Genomic DNA, 25,367 nt, shown 5'->3' on the forward strand with positions numbered 1-25,367 from the left:
CGAGATGTGTCCATTAGGGTTGGGCACCCAGTGAATACATTTTGGCCCATTCTGGACTTAGCTCTCTCTAGCTTCTAAGTTTTAACATTGTTCTGGGGGCATTAGTTGGGAGGAGCAAGACTAGCCAGTGTGTCCTAATATAATATATCATCTCCAAAAAAACTTACGGCCCTTAATTCATTTTCTTAAACTGGTGAAAATTATCAAGCTATTCTTTGATTTATAAATTTTCTCAAATAATAAATTAGTAAGACAACTGAACTGAAGAAAATACACTTGATGCAGATACAAAGCACAGCTCCTTTCAACTGCTTAGGATTTGAAGTTTATACACAGACATTAAATTTGAATTGTAAAATAAAACTTCAAAAAGTATGGCCTAGCAGGTTTACACGGAAAGCATCTTGTAGAAGAAAGTTGGATCTGCATGGGAAAATGAGTAGACAGATGGTCGGCAGAGGACCTGGGGTCGTTCACAGCCTGACTCAAGTGCAAGTCTGCCTTAGAAAACCTCACTAGCTACTTACCTGGGCTGAAAACATCAGATTCTGGAGGACCAGAATACTGAAAGAGGGAGAGGAAACCAAGCCAGCACGCATGTGCGTGTGTGCTCCCACGCATGCCTGTCACTGGACTGAATGATATGCGCAATACACAGTAAGTACATGCCTGGGCTTTGTCGACGTGCTGATACTCTGACAGGGAAATAGCACCAATGGCAATGAGATTTTCAGTTCTGAAGAAAAGAAATCCGAGATGCTCTAGAAGCTAGAAGAGTACACGGTGAGATTAGCTGTAGACGTACCAGTTCAGCTGCGTGAGAAGGTTTTGCCTTTAAGGGACACTGAGGGGAACATTAAAATGGGCCTGTGAGCCATTTAGTATGTGCTTCCTACTGTTCCCTTGAGAGGAGGTAGTTTGCTCTGGGGTTAGTTCATGGACTGGATGCACAGTCAGATTCAAAGTATGACTTTGGGAAGGTAATGAGGCTTTTCCCCCCATGTCAGTGTCCTCTATCAAATAAGATTAGCACAAGTCCCAACTCATAAAGTCTCCTTACACAACCTTGCTGCTAAGTTTGTTTGTGTCTGGATTTGGAGAGACAGGCAGGGTGAGTTAGCCAGAGGAAAGGATGAGACTGCACTGTCCCAGGCTGGCTTCCTCACCAGAGTGCAGGTGTCATTCGGCTGAAACTGTTTCATCAGATTGTAACACAGAGCTGACACTTGTATATTTGCTGACTGGCTACAAATATTTTACTGTATTTGCATATGAATTTGCCTAATAATCTTTATGTTTGACTTTTAAACTATTAACAATTATCCTAAAATCTAGAAGTATCTGAATTATTTCTGACAGTTCTCTTTTTATTTTTGCAGGCCAGTTGGAATGCCAAAAATGGAAAAGGTCTACTTACATAACCCTAGTTCTGAAGAAACTATTACTTTAGTATCAATATCTGCTACAACATCACACTTCCATGCTTCATTTTTTCAAAATAGGGTAAGCTTCTCACTAAAAAGTATATCTGTTGTTTGAAATTGAAGTTCTGCATTTTTATTAATAACTTTATTAGTGTTTTCCTATGCTTAAAAATGTCAGTTGTTTGTTACTTTTTCATAGAATTAAATGCACATTATTTTCCTTTAGCAAGTAATATAACTGCGCTAGGAATCCTAAGCACTCTAAACAAAAATCAAACTTCTCATAGCTGGTGTTGAACTCAGAGATCCACCTGTCTCTGCTTCCCAAGAGCCGGGATTACAGGTGTGCACCACCACACCTGGCTCACAATTTTTATTAATATGTCTGTGATCTTGAATAATAAAATTTTTATACTGAGGGAGACTCAAGCATATAAAGGAGGAATAGTCTCAAAGAGGTTTGCCTCGGTTGTGAGTAACTTATAAGAACCCAGAGATTGGCCTTCTACAAGTCTGTCCAGTGATTTGCCTTATGCTTGGCTATAGTAAGTGTATCCATTGTACGCTACCACCGCGCGCGCGTGTGTTTGTGTGTGTGTGTGTGTGTGTGTGTGTGTGTGTGTGTACAAAACTTTCTGAGCTTTCAGGTACCATCAATGTGCAAGCATGCTAGGTTAGAAGGCAGCGAAAAATGGAAACAATCCAAAACTAGAGCTTGATTGTGTCATACTTAAATAAATGAGAGGTTAATAATTTGCTGACTCACTTCACTAATTCAGGTGATGCTTTGCTGTTTCTAAGTGTTTCAAGCTCACCTTGGCAGAGGACGCAGTCATTCTTTCACTGCTGTCCAAGAGTATAGACCAGGAGTTGCAGTTGCTGCTGGCCTGGGTAAACGGTCAAGGGGCTGAGAGCAGGTAGCCCATCCAGCGTGAGCAGCTCTAGCTGGGCTTTACTTGGAAGCCCATGGACAGTTCTGAGTTTTCAAGGCAAGTCAGAAGTAAGAATCTGTGCACACCTCAGTCTCCAGGACCCACACGGGATATGAGTGGATTTCACAGCACAAGCTCTTCAACACTTGTGAGTTACAGGCCCTGCCAGAGGGTGCTTCTGCTGCTGAACTTTATGGAAAGAGAACAGGTTTTCTGGAAAAGTTTGAGAAGATAAATTGTGTGTGCAGTTAAAATCAGTTCCAGGAGGTAGAGCTAAGCAGTGACTATTGTGGCACCTGTCACAGTCTAGCCTTGGGTTCAGCTTTAAGACAGTGGCCAGAGGTGCTGCCGTCTCTTCTTATTTTCCCTTGTGCTTTCCATCTTTTTTTTTTTTCCTCAAAGTAACATGTAGACTTCAGAGACTCAGGAGCGAAGGAAAAGACAGGGTGGGGTGACCTCATTTCCCCAACTCCTCAGTAAGAGCCATTGAGGGGAAACAAAGTGTTCCTTACGTCCAGGAGAGCACACCCTTTCTAAATACCCCTCTGATTTAACTCCCTTCGACAGCCTCAGAATCCGACGGCACACCTTATTTCTTTTGGTGATAAAGATGTTTCTTACAAGTCAGAAAGTCATTTATTATCCAGCATCATCCCTCTGTTAACCAACCAATAGAAAATAGAGAAAAAATTATTTAAAAGATCAAGTTCTATATAGCTATATTTCAGTTACATTTTCAGACAAACAATAAAAATATTGTTTCAGTCTATAAATAAAAATTTAAAAAAATTCCACCTCGGTCATAGACTTAGGGAAGGGGAATAGGGTGAAAGTGGGAGAGAGGGAGGAATGGGAGGATACAAGTGAGGGGAAGACAATTGAGGTGTAATCTGAATAAATTAATTAAATAATTTTTAAAGGGGTGTAAAAAATCAAAAAATTTAAAGCTACTTACTTTATCATACTTTAATCTTGTGGGTTAAAGGCTCTTGTGAGCATTAGTGATTATTTTTAATTAGATGTAGAAGCCTACACATTGTATATTCCATTTTAGGTTAAACTAAAATGCTATCCATGCATGTTGTTAGGAATTGGGCACGTATGCTATAGCACTAGTGTTGGGTATTGGACAGGTAAAGAATGAAGCCTGTGTCTGTTGCTAGGGAATAATATACATGGTGTGTGCCTCTGAAAGAAAAGCAGATTGTGACAGACAGTGAGCCATCTTATGAAAAACGTCTGTCTGCATTTTGATACATTAATAAGAGCTAGAGGAAATTATAGGTAGCTGTACCAGTGATAGATGACCTGGACAGGGTGAGAGGTTTGAGAGTATTAACATTTTCTTCAGGCATCTTTGCTCTGTAACCATAAGAATAATAAGCCCTTGCTGTTTTTATACTTTACAACATGTAGGAAATATAAATTTAAAACCAGCTTTGCCACTTACATAGAAGTAACCATTTTATTAATTTAACGGATATTGCCAGGATGTATCACTGAAGGAACAAGAGGTCCCTGCTCATGATATTTGCCTCTGGCGGGGGGAAGGGGTTTGACTTCACAATCGTAATAATGTATTTTATGAGACCTTAGGAGAGAGCATGGTCTAAGGGGGAAAAAAGCAGTAGAATCAGGGATTTAGTGTGAAGGGCGTTGGCCTTAAACAGTAGGCAGGGTTTGACCAGAGACGTGACTGGGTGGAGAACCCAGGAGAGCAGCCCTGACAGAGCAGGCAGGGTGGACACTCTGGTGTGGAAGCTAACCCAGGAGGAGCCGGGTCCTCAGGTTGTGAGGGCATGTTGTCCTTCCTCAAGCAGGGAAGCAGCTGAAGCACTTGAGCAGAAAGGTGGGATGCCACATTTTATTTTAAAACAAAAGGGAGACGCCAGATGAGGGACTGCTCTGCTGTTCCTATGTGAGTGTTGTTGAATCTTTCAGACTGTGAGTCTTTCCATTTCTTCTAGAAAATGTGCGGGCAGGGATTATATATAAGGTCACCCCCCCAGGGGAAAGATAGGCATGATCATATCCTTAAGACAATTTTGTTGTTGTTTTCTTTGTTTTGTGAGACAAGGTTTCTCTGTGTAGCTTTGGCTGTCCTGGACTTGCTTTGTCCTCAAACTCTCAGAGAGCTGCCCGCCTCTGCCTCCCAAAGTGTTAGAATTAGAGGTGTGCACCACCACACCTGGCTTCCTTATGACAGTTCGATACATTATAATTAAACTATTCACATATGAGCAAAGACGTGGTGCTTGTTTTTCTGAGTCTGAGTTATTTCATTTACCATGGTGCTTTCCAGTTACATCCATTTTCCTGTGAATGTCATTAATTCATTTTCCTTTACAACTGAATAAAATGTGATTGTGTCTATTATTCTACATTTTCTTCATCCACGCCCACCTTGGTGAATGGCCAGGCCGTCCCTATCTAAGTTGCTGTGAATAGCATAGCAGTAAACATGGCTGCGCTAGTTTCCCTGGTGTGCTGCGTCCCCTTAGGTGTATACCTGGCAGTGTGGTGCAGTTTAGTTTGCTAAATGCTAGTTTAGTCTGATTTTCGTAATAGCTGTGACCATTTCCATCCCCACAGTGTATGTCTTCATCTTTTCCCGCATCCATCTGCACCAGTAGTTGTTGTTGTTTTCTTGACAATAACTATTCTCACTCAGGTGAGATGGAACTTCACAGCAGTTGTAGTCTGCAGTTTCCCAATAGATAAAGGTATTGAACACTCTCTCAAGTATTTATTGGCTGTATTTATTGTTAGAACAGACTGTTCAATTCATTAACCATTTATTGCTTAGATGATTTGTCCTTTGGGGTTTGTTAGTTTATTTGTTTTAGTACTTTATAGATCTAGATATTAATTCTCTGTTAGACATTGAAACTGGTATAGAGAGACTATCTTGTGTATTATATAGATGGAATACCTGTCAATTAAAAAATCTATGGCCTCTAGGAAAGTGTAGAAGAAGATGGAATGTCCAGTAGGCAAAAAGGATTCTGAGATAGAGCCAGGCATGGGAGATTTGCCAGGGAAAACATGAGGAGGGCAGACACATAGTACCTGGGCAGAGGTAACTAGCTACATGGCAGAGTGTAGATTAGTGTCAATGTGTATTTTAAGTTATAAACTAGTCAGAGAAGAGCCTAGCTTTGTGGCTTAGCTATTTGTAAGTATATTGTGAGTCTCATAAGTCATCATTCTGGGAGCTTAAACAAACTGGCGAAGATGTTTACCCAGTCTATAGGTTGTGCCTGGAGTCTGTAATTGTTTCCTTTGCCTTTGAGTTTTATGCACTTGTTTGACAATCCTTGGAGTTATTCCCTGTGCTGTTGGCAGCCTTCTGCAAAATCCTTGCCTGTGCCTGTATCTTGCAGTGTTGGGAGAGTCTTTATTACTACTCTAGTATTGTTGCTTGTTATAGATCTAAGTTGTTTATGTCCTCTTCATGTATGTTAGTAGGTCATATGTACTATGAATATATCTTTCTTTAGTTCTAATGATAAAGGTTTCACAGTACCCAATGGTTCTCTAATTTCATCAGAATCTGTTGTAACACTCCCCCTTTCATCTCTAGTTTTGCTAATTTGGACATTGTCTCTTTTTTTATAGATCAATTTTGTTTACTTTTCAAGATGTGCCAACTCTTGATTGACTCTATATGTAGGGCTTTTTTTAGTCTCCATTTCATTTATTTCTGCCCTGATGTTCATTTCTTTCTTGCCATCTACTACCATTGGCTTTGGTTTGTTCATGTTTTTCTAAGACATTGAGGTACATCATTAATTTGCTCCTTTGAGATCTCATGTTTTTAAAGACATATATTTTTATATTTTATGTGTGAATGTTTCCATGCATGTATGTCTACACCATGTGCATGCCTGGTGCCCGTGAGGACAGAGGAGGCCATCGTCTTCTGGGACCAGAGCTGCAGACAGTTGTGAGCCACCATGTGGGTGCAAGGAATAGAACCTGTGTCCTGTGCAAGAGCAACAAGCGCCTTTCCCCATTGGAGCCATATTCCGTCTCTTCTCCAGTGTTTAAGTTTCTATCCTCATAGTTTTAAACTTTCCCTTAAAGCTGTTAAGACTATATCCCAGAAGTTATGATGAGTTATAGTAAATCATACTTTTGCTTTCATTTGATTCTAAGAAAATTTCAGGTACAACCTCTCTCCAAAATAAATTCAGGGCCCTATTGGTCATTCAAGAGTGTGTTTCTCAGTATCCAAGCATTTGTATAATAGTTTCTGTGCTTTCCCTAGTTGCTGATTTCTACTTTTAGTCCACTATCATATAAGATATAAGAAATTATTTTGAAAGCCAGCTCAGTATGATCTACAATGAGAAAAGAACCGGCTCTTGCAGGTGTCTTCTGACTTCCACACATGTGCACACACCCACATACTTAAGTAAACAAATAATTTAAAATTCTTGAGGAAATTACTTTGATGATTTTCTAAGACTTGTTTTCAGACCTACCGTATAATCTGTCTTAGGGATAGTTCCATAGGCTGTTGAGAAGAATGTGTATTTCTGTTCTGTTAGGTAGAATATTCTATAGACAGGTGTCTGTTAAGTCCATTTGATCGGTTGTGTAATGTACTTTCAGTTTCTTTGTTGGTTCTTGTTTAAATGACCTATGTAAAGATGGGAGGGGGCAAGGTCATGCTCAAAAGATGGCTGTCTGCTTAAGAGCGCCTCTGCTTTCCCTAAGAACCTGGGTTCAATTCCCAGGAACCACAGGGTAAACCACAACTGTCTGTAACTCCAGTCCCAAAGGGGTCTGGCACCTTTTTCTGGCCTCCATGAGCACTACACACAGGTAGTAGACAGATATACATGCAGGCAAGACATCTAGTCAAATTAAATTAATCCATAAATAAAAGTGGGATTTGAAAGTTACCCACTCTTTGTTTCAGGATCTGACTGACTTTTATGCCCACTAGTGTTTGTTTTATGAAACCAGAAGTCCCAAAATGTGGTACATTGTTATTTACAATTATCGTATCTTCTTGATGAATTATACCTTTTATTAGTATGTAGTGGCCTTTATCTCTTGAGATTTTATTTGGAACTCTATCACATATCGAAATAGCTACATCAGCTTCTGTTTGGCTGATAAGATTACTTCTGGGCTTTTCCAGTAAGGTATGGTTTATGGAAACAACATAGAGTTGAATTTTTTTAACTCCATTAGCCCATCTAAGTCTTTTTATTGATGCATTTAGGTCATTAACATTTAAAGTTACTAGTGAGAGATATTATGGGGCTTATTATTTGGTTTTTCTTTTTTGGCTCCTGGGCATAGTGGCACATGCTTGTAATCCCAGCACTAAGGAAGGCAGAGACAGGCAGATCTCTGTGAGTTTGAGGCCAGCCTGGTCTACAAAGTGAGTCCAGGGCAGCCAGAGCTACACAGAGAAACTCTGTTTTAAAAAACCAAAAGCAACAACAACAAAAAAAGAGTTTGTTGGCTTACTTAGGCTGGACATGATGGAGTTCTTCCTAGCTTGCCTGTTCCTCTGTTCTCATGGAATTTGTTCTCTCCAGAGGTACAGTGCTTTAGGTTGCCTTCCCTCTCTGTGTAGAGCATTCTTTTTGAAGCTGCCCTATGGTGCTGGCCTAGTTTGTGCTTGTCTTGAAATGTCCTGATTTCTCCATCAATTTTAAAAGAGAGCTCTGCTGAACACAGCCATCTTGGTTGGCAGCTTTGTACTTTACAGGCTTGAAGCATTTGTTCCCTACTTTTCTTAGCATAGGGTTGCTGAAGCAAGATCCGATATTATCCTGATGAGCTTCACTTTGTAAACATGTTGGGATTCCCCCCCCCTCCCTCAGGTCTTACTGGCTCTTTGCTTTGTGTTTTTGACACCTTGACTATGTGTTATGGAGTGCTTCTTTTCTGGTTGTGTTCACTTAGACTTTTAAGTGTCTCTTGCATTCAGTGGTCCACTTCTTTTTCAAGATTGAGGAGGTTTTCCACCATAATTTTATTAAGTAGGTTCTCTCTGCCTTAAGCTTTCATCTCTGGTGCTGGAGCTTGTGTCTTCTTTTTAGGGATGTTTGAATGTGGATTTCCTCAGCCCTGTGCTCCACCCCTGGTACTCATCCTTCTGTGTGGTGAGTCTATCAGGAACACTTTGCACCCTATTCTTTATTTGATCCACTGTGTTTCTTTTCCAATAACTGCATTTTATTTTCAAAACCTCAATTTCCTTGCTATGTTCACTTCCCTCTGCTGATTTTCTCTTTGTTACTGTTCTTTCTTTCTCAGTCCAGGGTTGATTTCCTTAGCTCATTCTTCTATAAGATTGGTCCTCTTTGGGCTTTGTCTTTAAGATGCTTTAGCTGCTTCAGTGTCTGATTCTGACTGCTAAGGAGTCATGTTTCTCTATTTTTTCATGGTTCTTGTGCCTCTGTGTTGCAATCTGTGCATGTTTGTTTTGCTTTTTCTATTTCATTTGCCTCCCATGACCAGGTATCTTTGCCATTTATCTGCCAGCTAGTGGTTCTCCATTTTGATGACAGCACAGCAATACCATTGCACAGGCACCATGAATAGGAGAAGACAGATTTTTTAAATTTTTATTTATTTTTATTTTAATTTTTCTTTCCTGGCCATTTGTCTTATAGCCATTAGTGCTGCACTAACTTTGTGGTTCCTTCCTCAGTGCTGGCCGTCCATCCCCTGGTCTATAGGAGGCTGCCACTTTCCATTAGTTTTGGTTCCATCAGTGGTTAATGAACCATCAGTAAGCCATGCATTAGCCAAATATTATCTCCATTCTGTGGGTTCCCACAGTCAATAGGTGCCTCTTTTGGGGGAGGGATGGGCAGTTTAGGGAAGAGGATTATAGACAACTGAGCTATTTCCTCAGTGTGAGGAAGGCATGGACCCCTTTGCCACCACACCATGGTCAGGAAGGCATTCAGACAGGTGCCAGTTCCACTGTAACACCTTTCCTCCCATGGCTGAGCCTGCGAAGGACTCTGCCTTTAACAGATTCAACCCATCATTGTAAGAGCGCCCTTATGACCCTAGGGTGGTTGGCAATGACTGAGGATCTCCATGCTACATAAAATGTCCAGATTTGTTTCTCAAAGAGAGAATATTTATTGTGCATATATAGAAAGTATTTGCAATAGAAGCCAACAGGCAGATGTTGGTGGACTCCTCTCTGCTTTATGAAGAGTCCCCGGTTACCAATTCACCATAAATATAAGATCCATAATTAGGGTATCATTTGGTTCAATATTGGTGAAGTTGCATGCACAGAGATGAGCTTACTGGCAGTTGCAAAAGCTGCTCTTTGTTCCATTGGAAATTAGATGCCTTCATAGTAACCTTGTCAAGGTTTGTTCGTTTTTTATAATAATCTATAAACATGGTATGTGATTTCTCTAGTGTGAAAACATACCAATTAGATGCTGTGTCTGAGCTTTGTCCTGGTGTGGTGGGGTTAAAGGTGTGTGCCACCACCATCTTGTTCACTCTAACTCTAGAATTGAGTAGATAACTAATTTATAGAGATCCACCTGTCTCTGCTGCCACCACCCTGCTCAAATATTTTATCTTAGCTCAATTTAGGAAACACATTTGAACTGTAGTAACTCTGTAGTGCTTAAAACATTTTAAATCTCTTACTGTGTTTTTAATACCAAACAACAAAAATACCTCTTTTACTTAAGAAAACTCAAAAGCTGATATCTCAGATAGTGTGAGCCATGGAATTTAAGATATGTGGTTTAAGAAAACACATTTTTTCATTTTATTCCATTAAGGCAACTGTGCCTTTGGTAAATTATCATTTGAAAAAAAATTTTCATGCCTGATCAAATGAAAGATACCTGTTCGTCTTTTTACATTAGTTGGGATTGAATGATCAACCTGTCACCTCTTATTCAGGAGCTCTCTCCTGTTTGACTCTAATCTTTATCAATTTTGATAGTCAATACACTTTTAAAATACGCAGGCCGATTTAGTTCAGCAGGTTTTTTCTACTATCCAATGTTTCTCCACAGCTGTTGTTCCTTTCTCATTGGCATTTAAAAAATTTAATGTTAGTAAAGTACTATGCAATCTATCTCTGAGGGTCTTTATTAACGCTTTCTGTTTATTAAGCATATCTTTCAAAGTACAACTAGATCTTTCTATATCTGCTTGTCCTGTAGGATTGTGTGGTGTACCAGTAATACGCTTTATGTTGTAACATGTTAAAAAAAAAAACTGTCTCATTTTACCAGAGACAGTCTTAATTAGTCCCATAATAGCCATAATTCCTAATAAATATATAATTACAGATTCAGCCCTTTGAGAACTTAAAGCAGTTGCTCATTGAAATCTTGAGTATGTATCTATGGTAGGGTTGAACATATCCTGTTCTGTCAAATCTTTCTCTCATTCATCACTTTGCCTGTTTGGCTTTTCAGGCTCCCACTCTCCTGAGCTCCACCCTCACCCCCAGTTCTTACTCAGGCTCATGATGTATCTGGGAGGGGGCTTGTCTCCTGGCTGTGTTGACATTAGTGAAGCCACAACAGCACTTTCTTTGTCCTTCGTTTACTGCCCTGCTTGAGGAGTGCCGCTGTGAATCCTGGGTTGTCCTGGAGCTCAGATTTCTTGACCCTGTAGCAGTGAGCCTCCTGTTACATAGGTGGCTCTCTCTCATGACAACTTCTGGTTGCAAGTTGCCGTTGGGCTCGCTGGTAGGCACAGGTAGAGCTCTGTACTGTTGACCGTGCTGTTAGAGAAGTCACTGTCTCAGGGGAACCCATAATTAGATTGAGACTTGTGGACGCTGTGGTCTTGACCTATGGGTAGAACTGGGAAGGACTGGCAGTCCTTCTTCACCCAGGCCTTCTTGTTTACCTTTCAGATGAGACTCCTGCTCCAGTCCCCACCAGAGAGACACAGCTGTGTTAACTGTGGCCTGCGTCTTTTCCACGATAACGCTTCCATTTCTGTACTTTCACCTGTCTCTCTCTCCTTTTGTGGACTTGAAGGACTTCTCTCTCCTTCTCTCTTTGGAACAATCTACTTTGAATTGCACACATTGTATGTTTATTACACTCACAACTGGAACTCCTCCCAGATCCCCCTCAGCTCCCTACCCATCTAACTTTGGTTTCTTATTTGTTTGTTTGTTTGTTTGTTAACTCTTCAAATGCTGTTTATACTGCCCAGCTATCCTTGGGAGTGAGGAGTCCCTTAGAGAGTGGTTGACCTGCCAGAGGTCAGACCATTAAAGAAAACTGGCTCTTCCTCTGCCAGCAGCTGTAGATTGCGAATAGCTCCCCAGCTCCAGGGAGGGTTTGTGCCCTGCCCTTCTCTTCTCCATGTTGGGGTCTGGTCTATCTCGGGCTCATGTAAGTCTTGCGTTTGCTGTTAAATTGCTGAGTTTATATTTGCAGCTGTCCTGTTGTGTCCAGAAAACTGTCTTCCTTGAAGTTATCTACCTCCTCTGTCTCTTAAAATCTCTCCTTTCCCTCTTCCCTCAAGATCCATGGACCTTGGAATTTGACGACCCCTTTAGGGCTGAGCACTCCCAGTCTTAACTGTCTGCAGGTTGACCAGCTGAGGGGTCTCTTTGAAGAGGAAGGGATAAGCATTGGCCTGTTGGTGTACTAGTGAGTCATTGCAACCTGTGTCAGAACTGTGTCCATTAGCTCCACCAGGGCCTATGACCTATTTAGTCACAGGGTCTTGGCCCCATTAACAGTGCCAGGTATGGGTTCCATCTCACGGAGCAGGCCTTAGATCCAAGCATAAAGTAGTTGGTTATTCCCATAGCATTTATGCCACTGGTACACCAGTCAGCATGCATTGTCACCCATGTCGTTGTTGTAGCTTGTGGGTTCACAGCTGGATGACATCAGTGGTTACTTTTCTTCTCTGGTAGCATGCACAGCACCTTCCAGCATTGTGAAAGCTAGCCAGTAAGGCGTAGCTTTCGGGTGAGTACCAGCTAGACTTTTCCATGTTCTATGACTCAAGAATGGGGTATCTTTGGTGGTAGGGTACTATTGTCAAGCTCTGGATGACAACCAAGAGCACTGGTTATATATAGCATATAATGTTTCAGGGTTTATGGAAACCTGTTGGCCAGTAATTCAAAAGAAGTAGCCTATTTCTGGTGCTAGAGTTTTTATTTGCTAGCATGTGGTATCTAGTTAGGGTGCTGTCCCCCATTGTAGGGCAACTGTATTTAAACTTTTTTTTCAGTTTATTTATTTACTATGTATACAGTGTTCTGCCTGCATGTACACCTGCACGCCAGAAGAGGGCATCAGATCTCATTATAGATGGTTGTGAGCCATCATGTGGTTGCTGGGAATTGATCTCAGGACCTCTGGAAGAGCAGACAGTGCTCTTAACCTCTGAGGCATCTCTCCAACACTACACTTTTTTGTTTGCTTGTTTGTTTGTTTGTTTGTTTGTTTTGTTATGCTTTTTGGAGACAGGGTTTCTTTGTGGTGTCCTGGCTGTCTTGGGCTCACTTTGTAAACCAGGCTGGCCTTGACCTCACAGAGATCCACCTGCCTCTGCCTCCCAAGTGCTGGGATTACAGGCGTGCCCCACCATGCCTGGCCAGCACTATACTTTTTATTTGCATATATGTATGTATTTTAAGAAGCCTCTACAATAGTGGGTCTCCATATGGCCTTTTCAAAAGGCATTCAGTGTTAGTTGTCCTCTCCTGTTTTCCCTCCTCTACCCGCCCTCCTTCCCCACTCCATTTAGTCCTTGCTCCTCCATTACTCCCTTCCCCGTTTCTTTCCCTGATGTGTTCTACCCACCTCCTTTGAAAGATCCCCTCCTCCCATGGCCCTTTCCTGGTTTTCTAACCTCTGTTGGGATAGAGTAGTCTTACTTTTTGTTAGGCAGATGTTTCTCTATCAGCAGGCTACACAGAGAGAGGCATATACCATCCGCCCATCTTTCTCAGAGGAGCTGGTTTTTCAGTTAGCCCTTCCATAGTGTATAGCTGTAGAGTGCATAGGAGAGCACTAAATAGCTATAATGCCATGCATGTTCTAGCTCCTCATGTCTTCTCTCTCTTCACACTTTTTAAAAAAGATTTATTTATTATTTCTTATGTATACAGTGCTCTGCCTGTATGTACACCTACACACCAGAAGAGGGTGCTAGATTTTATAGATGATTGTGAGCCACCATGTGGTCGCTGGGAATTGAACTCAGGACCTCTGTAAGAGCAGACAGTGCTCTTAACCCCTGAACCATCTCTCCAGCCCCCTTCACACATTTTTTTAAAACAAATACTATTTTATTTATTTATTTATTTATTATGTATACAGTGCTCTGCCTGCAGGCCAGAAGAGGGCACCAGATCTCATTATAGATGCTTATGAGCCACCATGTGGTTGCTGGGAATTGAACTCGGGACCTTTGGAGGAGCAGGCGGAGCTCTTAATCTCTGAGCCATCTCTGCAGCCCCCACACATTCCTTGTAGGAGTTTTTAAATCAGTTTGGTAGATCTGAAGTACCAGCTTTCATCTTATTTATCTTAGTGACTATCTCTGCTTTCTCCTTCATCGAGATTTACTTGCCTTTCTTCTTTTTGCCTACCTGGAATTTCACTCATTATTCTAGTTTCTCACAGCAGAGTATAAATGTTGCTTTAAGACCTGTATGCTCAAAAGATGTATGTAATCTTAGACATTTTCTTCTAATTACTGGTTTAACTGCTGCTTGTACATTTTAATTTGTTGTGTTTTCACTTCAAATCAATTCAGAATATTTATGTTATCATGTGACTGCTTAAGTGGCCAGTGGGTTATTTAGAATTGTGTTGTGGGAAACTTACCAGACTTAAGTTCATTCTTAAATTCAGGGTCTGGTGTGAATTCTCTCTAGTATTTATACTTCAAGGGGTGCTGTACCCCACTTTAGGCCACACTCGGCCTTTAACAATGTATGAAAGTTTAGAGAGTTCTCTTTGTGCTCTTGCACGGTAGCCCTGTCGCCTTCCTGTTCCCTGCTGTGCTGAGCGGCCTTTCCATCCCATCTCCTTGGCTGTGTTCGTCATCCATACATTTTGTGTAATGGATTTAAGAAAAGTTAGCATTTTTCTTTCTGGGTTTTGTTGCTTACAGTGCAGGAGGAGTTTTCTTTCTTCCTTTTTCATAGGATAAAGCCAGAGTCTATGCTTTGAGCTATAATTTGGGTAGCATTTTAGAGTTCTCACAAGAAGCAACATGAGAGAGATTGGAGGCTTTACATATTAAATGCTCCTTAAGGCTGTACTGCAGGCAAAACTACAGCCTTAGTGTTGAATTTCGTGGAATGTCGTCTGTTAATTTGTTGTAATAAAATTTTCTTTTACTGGTCATGATGATAGTCTTCAGTCTGCAGGGAACAGCAGGACAGAATTTCTTCTTCCCTAACTTACATTGCTGGGACATCTTGTACTTCATATGGACGAGTGGCAGAGATGGGGGATTGAGGCAAAGTTTGTGTGTAGTCCAACATGGCTTCTACGTAGAAAGCTCAGCGTCAGCCTGGGCTGACAGCACATAGTTGGGTGCTTTATTCCAGTCTGGTAACCTCTGAATGAACAGAATCCAAGGGAACTACGTGTTGAACAGGACTTTAGACTGGTAACGGGCAGAGATAGGTAACGAAGACATCTTTTATTATTTTCCCTTTGTACAACAGTGTGGCTAACTTGAATGTTAAATGTTTAGAGGAAAACAGCTAGTTTATGGAAATGATTCTCGGATCTGTTTGCTTTGTAAAACTTTAACTGTCTAACGTTGGTCAGTATGCTCTGACTTTAACTCTCTTGTTTTTCTTTTTCAGAAAATTCTTCCAGGAGGAAATACATCATTTGATGTAGTTTTTCTCGCAAGAGTAGTGGGAAATGTAGAAAATACTTTATTTATTAACACATCTAATCATGGGGTGTTCACTTACCAGGTAAGAATCAGAGCTTGTATTTCCTTTTCAGTACAGATGTAGCCAGCAGATATGATAACCTTTAAGAGCCCACTTTGTAAACTTTAGGGAGAAAAGTCAGGGCATTAGACTTAGGGTACTTACACGTACTGCAGCTTATAGGGTTTGAATATTTATTAATTTGCATTTAGTTTGTTGCTTTTTGTTTGCTTATAGTAGCAGGAAATGAACCGAGGCCCTTGCATGGTCTGGGTGTACACTCTCCCGCCTAGCTAGACTTGCTACAATGAAGGACATGGCTCTCACCTCTCCAGAAGGGCATTAACAGCGGGCCCTGGCAGTCAGGGCTGGTCTGTCTTTTTGACATTTATAATCAATCAGGTTCTTCAGATGAGCTTCAGTGGCCTGCTGTATTGTGGGGCACTGTCTGTACCTTCCCACGCCTGCTTTTCCTCTAAGGTTTTGTCCTAAATACGCCTCGTTTGTCTGCTTCTCCTGGCACTGCCCTGCTCGTTCTCTAGCTGTCATCCCGGCTCACAGGGTCTCCAGTGAGATGCCACTCTCTCTTCTCCAGCTGCTTCTACAGCCTGTGACTTACCGTAATCACAGCACATTTTAAAAGAATCTCTTGTCTTTACCGTACCTGCCCAGTAAGTGCCATGAGTGCAGGCCCATCACTTAGTGTGTTCACTGTTGAACCATGTGTACGTGTGCCTGACACATCATAGACAATAAATAGTTGTCATTTGAATAGCTGCCCCACCCTGTTAGTCATAAGTAAGATGTTCAGTGTGGGGTTAACCTGAGCCTAGAATTGGTATCTGAGCATTGTCTGCGCCTCGGCTTTCCACCTCTTAGTGGTTGGACTGGGGACACTATCAGCTCCCTGTTTCTTCCCTGTGTGTAGTCTGTGGTCTAGTGAAGGGCTTGTTCACATCTCAGTTCCCAGTGTAGATGGAAGTCATTGTAGATGCACATATCGTCTCAAGAGGTTGTTAGCATTTCTCATATCAAAATTCAATCAAAGAGAGTTGTAGCTATGAAATTGCTAGTTCAAAGAGCCACTCAAAATATTTTTCTTCCCTTTGAAACAGGTATTTGGTGTTGGGGTTCCAAATCCATATCGGTTAAGGCCATTTCTTGGGGCCAGAGTCCCTGTAAACAGCAGCTTTTCACCCATAATAAGCATACACAACCCTCACAGTGAACCTTTACAGGTGAGTTTCTGGGGTAACTTGCATTTCAGTCCTCATGCTGGTGGGAATTGGTGCTACCATGAAAGCTAGCCTGTCACAATAGCCAAGACCATGTACAACAGTAAGATGACCATGAAAGCTAGCCTGTCACAATAGCCAAGACCATGTACAACAGTAGGATGACCATGAAAGCTAGCCTGTCACAACAGCCAAGACCATGTGCAACAGTAGGGTGACCATGAAAGCTAGCCTGTCACAACAGCCAAGACCGTGTACAACAGTAGGATGACCATGAAAGCTAGCCTGTCAAAACAGCCAAGACCATGTACAACAGTAGGGTGACCATGAAAGCTAGCCTGTCACAATAGCCAAGACCATGTACAACAGTAGCATGACCATGAAAGCTAGCCTGTCACAATAGCCAAGACCGTGTACAACAGTAGCATGACCATGAAAGCTAGCCTGTCACAATAGCCAAGACCATGTACAACAGTAGGATGACCATGAAAGCTAGCCTGTCACAACAGCCAAGACCGTGTACAACAGTAGCGTGACCATGAAAGCTAGCCTGTCACAATAGCCAAGACCATGTACAACAGTAGCATGACCATGAAAGCTAGCCTGTCACAATAGCCAAGACCATGTACAACAGTAGGATGACCATGAAAGCTAGCCTGTCACAATAGCCAAGACCATGTACAACAGTAGCATGACCATGAAAGCTAGCCTGTCACAACAGCCAAGACCGTGTACAACAGTAGAGTGTCATAGCTGGGCTGAAGAGATGTTTGGTCAGGCACAGCTGTTTACGTGTCAGCCATTTTTCCCAGTCTGTGTTGTCACTTAGTTATCTTCAGCTTGAATTTGACTTCTCTGCTCCTTCCCCAGTTACTCTTTGTTTGTTTGTTGAAGGTGGGGGTTGATGCAGGCCTTGAACTTACTAGACAAACATCCTACTGCCCAGCTGTGCCCAGGCAGGGGGCAGTAGCTAGGAAGACCAGCTCAAGAGCCTGTGCAGTGTGTGGCCTTCACAGCATGCACAAAGAAGAGCAAGCAAGCAGGGACCCTTTCAGCCACATTAGAGTTCTGCAGGTCTCATTGCTTTGTTCTTTCTTACTCCTTCTAGAGGACTTTGTATGATATAGTAAGTAACAAAAGTTTTCCACCAGTTTGCCCCAAATGTATTAAAGTTAATAAAATGTATTTGTTCTTTGTAAGGTCCAAAGTTATCTGAAGGGAACATTTCCTGCCTTCTGACCTGTTTTCTTCCTTAATGCTCACCCAAAAGAAAGGAAGGCAGGTGTTCATACCAAGTGTCCTCAGTCAGTACCCATGGCAATTTTTTGTTACCCAACAATGTGGCCAAACACTGGTAACAACCTGGACATCCATCAGTGTTGGCTGTAAAGCAGGCTTGTGAGTTCAAACCACCTATGGTAAGGTTGTGTTGCAAAATGGGAAAAAACAAAAAACAGAAAGCAAGCTATTTATATATCATGGTGAATCTCAACGTAATTACATTGAAAGGAAAACAAAACAGGCCAGACATAAAAGTACATACTATTTATTTATAGAAAACTCTAGAAAAGGGGCTCTGCGTTCTCATCCCCAGCACCCACTTAAGGACTTAGCATAGCGGAACTTGCCTGTGGTCCTAGCACTGGGGAAGTGGGGTCAGGGCAAGTCCAACAGCTCAGTAAGCCAGCTTGATTACCTGAAAGGGCAGCAAGCTTCCAGGGAGAGACCATCTCACATCAATAGGGCAACACAGGAAATATCCAGTGCTCTGCGCTGGCTCCCCATGCATAGGTTTGTACACACATACACACACCACACACAGGAAGGGGAGATCTACTAAATACAGAGGAATCTGCAGTGACGAGCAGATTTGCCTGGGAAGAGGAGGCCACATGGAGATGGATAAGCTCCAAAGGGTACAAGGAAAATCAAATATCTTTGTGTTTTTTTGTTTTAACTGAAACATAGTAACTGCACATATTTATTGAACACACTGACATTTTGGTACATGTCTACAGTAGATAATGAAAAATTCCTAGTTATTGCTTATCCATCACCTCCTACTCCTGTGTGTTAGAAACATTTAAAATCTTCTCTATGATCTTTGAAATATCCAAGTAAGTGTTGTCAAAAGTGGTCAGTCTATATACTGTAGACTGTGAGACGTTTCTCCTGTCCAGTCTTGCGCAGTTGCTTGCACATTACCCAGCCTCTCTCTCTCCAGCCCTTCCTTAGAAACCTCTTTGTGTTGTGTGGCACTGGGGTTCAAACTCGGGGTTTTGCATGTGCTGGGCATATACACTCTCAGCTCAGAAACCAAGTATTCTGATCTTTATTAGCATTGCTGTGTGTGTGTGTGTGTGTGTGTGTGTGTGTGTGTGTGTGTGTGTGTGTTTGTGTGTGTGTGTGTTTGTGTGTGTGTGTGTGTATGTGTGTCTCAGAGTGTTTATCTTCTCCTTATTTCACAGTTCTGGTTGTTAATGGACCTGCCACTAGATCTAACTATATATAAGATTTATGTGTATATATAAATTTTTTTTGAGATGGTCTCATCTAGCCTAAGATGGCCTCAGATTATGCAGCTGAAGATGACCTTGAATTCAAGATTGCCTCAACCTCCTAAGAGCTGAGATTATAGGCATGTGCTGCCACACCTGCCCTTAAATTTGTATTTCCAACACTTCATAATTTACATGTATTTTTATTTGGAAAAAAAGAGAAGTGCTTTGTTGCTTCCTAAAATCTAACTTCTGAAGCTACACTGCTCCATTTACTTTGCAAAGTTACCTTGATTTAATGTAAAAAGCTGTTGCTTGTGCAGATGGGTGATGCCAGTGGTACTTGCCAACATTCATCTACTTCTGTACCCTTCCAGTGAACAGTGAGGATGCTAATCTGTTCCTTTCAGCGAGCACTGTGGTAAGAATGGCACTGATATAACCGTGGTGTGTGCTCTGTGCAGGTCGTAGAAATGTACTCTAGCGGAGGGGACCTTCACCTAGAGCTCCCCACGGGGCAGCAAGGAGGGACCAGGAAACTGTGGGTGAGTGCAAGCATGCTTTGCTCTTGCGTGTGCTCCTGTGAAGTCGGTCATTTTCTTTGCGGTTCATGGAAGATTTGTTTCTACCATTCATTTTATACCATGTGACAGAGCTCTGGTGGTCTGTGGCATGAGGGTATTCAAATCAACATGATATGATCTTTTGATATACAATATGAAGAGTGGATTATGAACATAATAAATTAAAACAATGTAAATATAAAACCATTTACAAAATGAAAAGAAACAAAATAGTTGTAGGTATATGATAATAATGATTATTAGGTAATGATTATTATTAGGTATAATAGGTATTAGGTATAATAATGATTATTAGGTAAGATAAAGGGAGAATTGGCAAAATTATAAACTTGATCTAATTTATGATTACTTTTCAGATATCCTTTCAGTATATAAAAAGGTAGCATTTTTACATAAAAGTTAATCTTGTTAACCTATTTATTGTTTAAAATAAGACACTTTCAGAAAATGTGTCCAAACTCTTTGTTTAAAGAAAATATACATTAAAAACTTTTTTTGGCTGCGGGGCAGGAGGGAGGGCTGAGTAGAGTTGAGAGCACTGGCCTAACTGGGATGCAGTCCTAGCTCTCAGCCACCTGTAACTAGAGTTCCAGGGAGCCAGGTCCCTTTTCTGGCTTCCACATATACCAGGGAAGCATGTGCGGCACAGACATGCAAGCAGACAACAGAAGTAAGTACATCTTTTTAAAAAATCAACCTAAAAACAGTATTGGTTTTAAAGAAAACACACACACACACACACACACACACACACACACACACACACACACACACACACACACACAGAGTATCCCAGAGAATCTATCACACAATCTAACAATAATCAAGTCTGACCACAGTTACTTAGCGTCTAATAGTGTGTTGGAACTCTAGATTACCCTTAGATTCAACAGGGCTTAAAACAGAAGGAGAAGAGCTGTATTGCATGATTGGATTTTAAAAGACAGAAGATTCACTCTGCATACATTGTTAAACAACGCTTTGAGAATCTTTCCATATAGTATTTATTTTCAGAGTGGAATTACAGCCGGGCGTGGTGGCGCACGCCTTTAATCCCAGCACTTGGGAAGCAAAACAGGTGGATTTCTGTGAGTTCAAGGCCAGCCTGGTCTACAAAGCGAGTTCCAGGACAGCCAAGGCTAACACAGAGAAACCCTGTTTTCAAACCACACCCGCCTCCCCCCGCCCCAAAAATGACTGGAATTAGAAATATGTACCCCAGAGATGTGTTCTGAGGAGGGGCAGCTGGAGAGGAGAGCTCTTCCAGAGGGCCCGAGCTCAGTTCCCAGCACCCACATCACGTGTCTCACCACCACCTGCACCTTCAGCTCCAGGGCATCTGCCCTCACGTGCACATCCACACACAACACAATGAGGCGTTGATAAGCTCAGTGCCCTTCAGATCGTGTGTTCCAGGCTCCATAACTACGGGTGTGCTCTAGGAAAGTCACTTTACATGAGATACTTCATACTACGTACATTTGGAGAATTCCACTACATGAGAATTTACTTCCAACTTTGAATCTTTGATACAGCTACAATTTTTTTGTTCTGTTTTCTATTTTATGGGGTATTGACCCACTCTGTATTTTACAACTGGTGGGGTATAAATTTATGTCTTCAGTCAGGAAGATCCCTCCCTCATCATAGATTGTTTTTCTTCCTTGTGAAACTGATAATGCAGTGACTAGGAACCCTGTGAATGAATATCAAAGAATTTAGACTTCTAAGTAGCTAAACTGTGATGGCAGAGATTGGCATGCCTTTTTTTTTTTAAGTAATTTATTCAGATTACATCTCAATTGTTATCCCCTCACTTGTATCTTGCCATTCCCCCCTCCCTCCCTCTTTCACCCTATTCCCCTCCCCTAGACCTGTGACAGAAGGGGACCTCCTCCCCCACCATATGATCACAGCCTATCAGGTCTCATCCTGGTAGCCTGCTTCCCCTTCCTCTGAGTGCCACCAGGCCTCCCCACCAAGGGGAAGTGGCCAAATAGGGGCCAGCAGAGTTCCTGTCAGAGTCAGTCCCCACTCTGCACACAACTGTGGAGAATATGCTGTCCATTGGCCAGATCTGAATAGGGGTCAAGGTTTACTGCATACATTGTCCTTGATACAGTAGTTTGATCAGACCCCTGGGTCCAGATCCGCCAGCCTTGATGGTCGTCTTGTAGGGTTCCAGGACCCTCTGGACCCTTCCATTTCCCCATTCTCCCATATCTCTCTCACCTGGAGTCCCAATAGGAAGTCCCAGCATCTGTCCCAGTTCCCTCACTAAATGAAGACTCAGAGGACACCCCTGGTGGGCTAGTGTCCAGTTATAAGTGAGTATACACCATGTGTGTCTTTCTGGATCTGGGCTACCTCAGGATGATCATTTCTAGTTCCATCCATTTGCTTGCAAATTTCAAGATTTTCTTGTTTTTAATAGCTGAGTAGTATTCCATTGTGTAAACGTACCACAGTTTATCCATTCTTCAACTGAGGGACATCTAGGTTGTTATCAGAAAAAATATGGAATGCTCACGAATTTGCGTGTCATCCTTCTGCAGGGGCCATGTTAATCCTCTCTGTATCCTTTCAATGTTAGTGTATCTTCTGCCAAAGCAAGCACAGCATGACCTTTTAATACCCCCAAGTGATTGCAAAAATAATAACCAGTAGTGAGAAAATAGGCCTTGAGTGAGGGGAAAAAAATGTGGTCTTCATCTTAGTACTATAGGAGGGTGTGTTCTCTTCTCAAGGAATTTGCTCTGAGACACTGGGCAGGTTAAGCAGAGGTTCCCTGAGCACAGGCACACTGGGGTAGGCTGCCCCTACACTGGAGGGAGCAGCCCAGTCTTTTTCTGTGTTACGGGTTTTAAGTAAGTTGTGTGATGTAGGTCGCCTATTCATGAAATAAAGGTCCTTTCCCCTCCCAAATCATAGCCGACTGAGATGAGGCTTACCTGCACCTTAGATACACCTTTCCGTGGTTTTTTTAGAAAGACCTTGAAAGGAGATGGAGGTCAGCGACAATGAAAGGATATTCTAACAGAAGGAGGGTCTTTTAAGGTACAGACTCTTCACTCGTGCGCATGTATAGAAAGGTGCCTGCACTTTAGATTTGTATATCGTGGGAACAGTCTATTTTCAGCCTCAAGTTTAACCACAAGGAGTCTTTCCTGAGGCACAGCTGCAACTCTCATGGTCACCCTGCCACTCAGGGTCCTGTGGTTGACTTTAACGTTCTATCGTGTAAGCTCTAGCCAGGGCTTTATAATAAGTTGCAGGCTGTAAAAACAGGGGCAAAACTTTGTCTCCTTTGTCAGTAGACATCATAATGTCCCAGGGACTGAGTCAGCTTCTTAGAATTGGAAAACACATCTGGGTTCACCCAGGAGGCTTCCAGTCACCTGTTTTCTGCTTGGAGACAATAGAGTTAGGGAGGTAGGGTTACATGAGGACCAGTAAATTCTAGAACATGACGTTTTCATAAAAATAAACTAGAAGCAGTTTGCAAGAAAATTCCAGTGATCTCCAGGCAGCCTGAAAAGGAACGTACGCACTCACCCCCCATTGGCTTGATTTACTTGTCTTGATACAACATACATCACCAGTTCTAAAAAGCTTATTTTTTGTATTGTAACATTCTCTAAAATTGGAAGTTTTATGTGCTACAGTCAGAGAAGTGTTTGTCTACTTGGTAATGTACCATTTTTTTCTTAGCAGATGTATAAAATAATAGTGCACCTTAAGTCAGTGTCACCTAATTGTAAACAAGGTAGTTGTGCAGCATTCCACTCGCTGTGCTACATCATGGTCTGTTTCCTCACAGGAAATCCCTCCTTATGAAACCAAGGGAGTGATGAGAGCCAGCTTTTCCTCCAGGGAAGCGGATAATCATACGGCCTTCATAAGAATAAAGACGAACGCGTCAGACAGCACAGAGTTCATCATCCTCCCCGTTGAGGTTGAAGTTACCACAGGTCAGTGGAGAAGTGAAGGGATGCCAGGCTTGCTCTGTTTTCAGTGCACTCTGTCCTGGCTAGTGATAGATAATTAGTCACTGTTCTTTATTCCCAGCTCCTGGAATTTATTCCTCAACCGAAATGTTAGATTTTGGAACACTTCGAACACAAGGTAAAATAATAAAAGTCTTTATGGGTCTGTCTTAGTTTCTTTTCTGTTGCTGTGAAGAGACATCATGGCCAAGGCAACTTACAACAGAAAACATTTAAAGGGGTACTTAGCATTCCAAGGGTTAATCCGTGAACACTGTGGTGGGGAGCATGGCAGCAGGCAGAGAGGCGGTGCTGGAGTAGTATCTGGGAGCTTACTTATCTGCAAGTCAGAGGCAGAGAGACAAACAGACTGACTGACTGACTGACTAGGCCGGGTTGGGCTTTTGCAACCTCAGAGCCCACCCCTAGTGCTCTACCTCTTCCAACAAGGCCACACCTCCTAATCCTTCTCAGAACAGTTCTGCTTCTGTGGACCAAGCGTTCAAATATACGAGCCTTTGGGAGCCATTCTCGTTCAAACCGCCACAAGGTCTGGGGCGAAAAATCCAACTGGGGTTTAGTTCTGATGGCTCTACTTGTAATTCAGCATTGAAAGTTATTTCTCAGTGGGTCATGTGATCTTGTAGAACTCTTCTTTTGAGAAACTTACCTCCCAGGTGGGAAAATAAAGTTGCGATAACTTGAATCTTCAGGTATATAGCTGAGGCAGAAAATTGTTTCTTAAGCCAGTTCTTCCCCTCACACATTGGATTATGACAATTTTTTTTTAAAGTAGTAAAATAAAGGAAGTTAAAAGACTTCTGGATTTTTTAAAGACATGAATTATTCAATTGCATTATAATACCTATTATCAATCCTAAGTGGTCAAAGAATTCTAATTATAAAATTATAAACAAGCTAAGATTATTAAGGGAATGTGAGATTGATTTGAACAGTTTGCAATTAAGACTTACTAGTCTAGGATCGAGACCATATTTTTGCAATTTTGATTTGCTTTTAGTATGGCAATTATGCATTGTCATTGCCTTTTTGGAAAACCTAAGTAATGTTTGAGTTCATTAAAAGTTACATTCTGCATTTTTGTTATAGTTGGGTCTGGTTGTTTAAGCTGGGCGTAGTCGGGGCAGCTCTTGTATAACGTCCTGATGAGTAAAGTGATTCCTACTAATAATTCTTTATTAACATGATTGTCATTATATTTCACATTCTAGAATAATTTCAGCCTGATATCTTATAAGGTAAAGATTCTAATTTTCTGTGAAGCACACCTTTTAAAGAAATACTTCTTTTCCTCCATTTTAACAGATCTACCAAAGGTTTTAAATCTTCATTTACTAAATTCAGGAACAAAGGATGTGCCGATAACAGTAAGTTTCTATATGCCCTCCCACCTCTGTGTGTGTGTGTGTGTGTGTGTGTGTGTGTGTGTGTGTGTGTGTGTGTGTGTGTATGTACGCGTACGCGCACGATTCAACAACAGAGTTAAGTCCTTGGTCTCTGTGGGTGTAGACTATTGGTTCTGTGTGGAATATGAGAATCCTGGTCTTGATTCATCCCTTTTCTCATTCATTTAATAATTATTTAAACATCAACTGGACTGTCCTGAATATGGAGCTATGAGTCAGACTGTCAGAGCCCCCTCTGCCACTGAGCTACTTTGAAGCCAGGCTTGTTTGGGTCCATCTGAGTGCAGTAAGAAAAGAGAGCAACAGCAGCAGACTTAGTCGTGGTAGGAGGACACCCCTGCCACTTCAGTGCAAGTGTAAAAGATAAAAGAGCAGCC

The 25,367-nt window shown here is 41.8% G+C and overlaps 1 protein-coding gene across 2 annotated transcripts in view; it reads left to right on the plus strand.

Annotated features, from left to right (window-relative positions):
* Positions 1–25,367, plus strand: part of TMEM131 (transmembrane protein 131) — a 148,402-nt gene that overhangs the window by 80,618 nt on the left and 42,417 nt on the right. For both annotated transcript variants that reach the window (XM_084754429.1, XM_084754428.1), the window contains exons 5-11: positions 1,380–1,503; positions 15,186–15,302; positions 16,376–16,498; positions 19,458–19,538; positions 23,398–23,548; positions 23,646–23,702; positions 24,890–24,951. In XM_084754429.1, coding sequence (XP_084610555.1) covers positions 1,380–1,503; positions 15,186–15,302; positions 16,376–16,498; positions 19,458–19,538; positions 23,398–23,548; positions 23,646–23,702; positions 24,890–24,951 — 715 coding nt within the window. The remainder of the gene's footprint in view (positions 1–1,379; positions 1,504–15,185; positions 15,303–16,375; positions 16,499–19,457; positions 19,539–23,397; positions 23,549–23,645; positions 23,703–24,889; positions 24,952–25,367) is intronic.

This window comes from Acomys minous (assembly GCF_964271855.1).
Source record: "Acomys minous genome assembly, chromosome: 13".
Lineage (NCBI taxonomy): Eukaryota > Metazoa > Chordata > Mammalia > Rodentia > Muridae > Acomys > Acomys minous.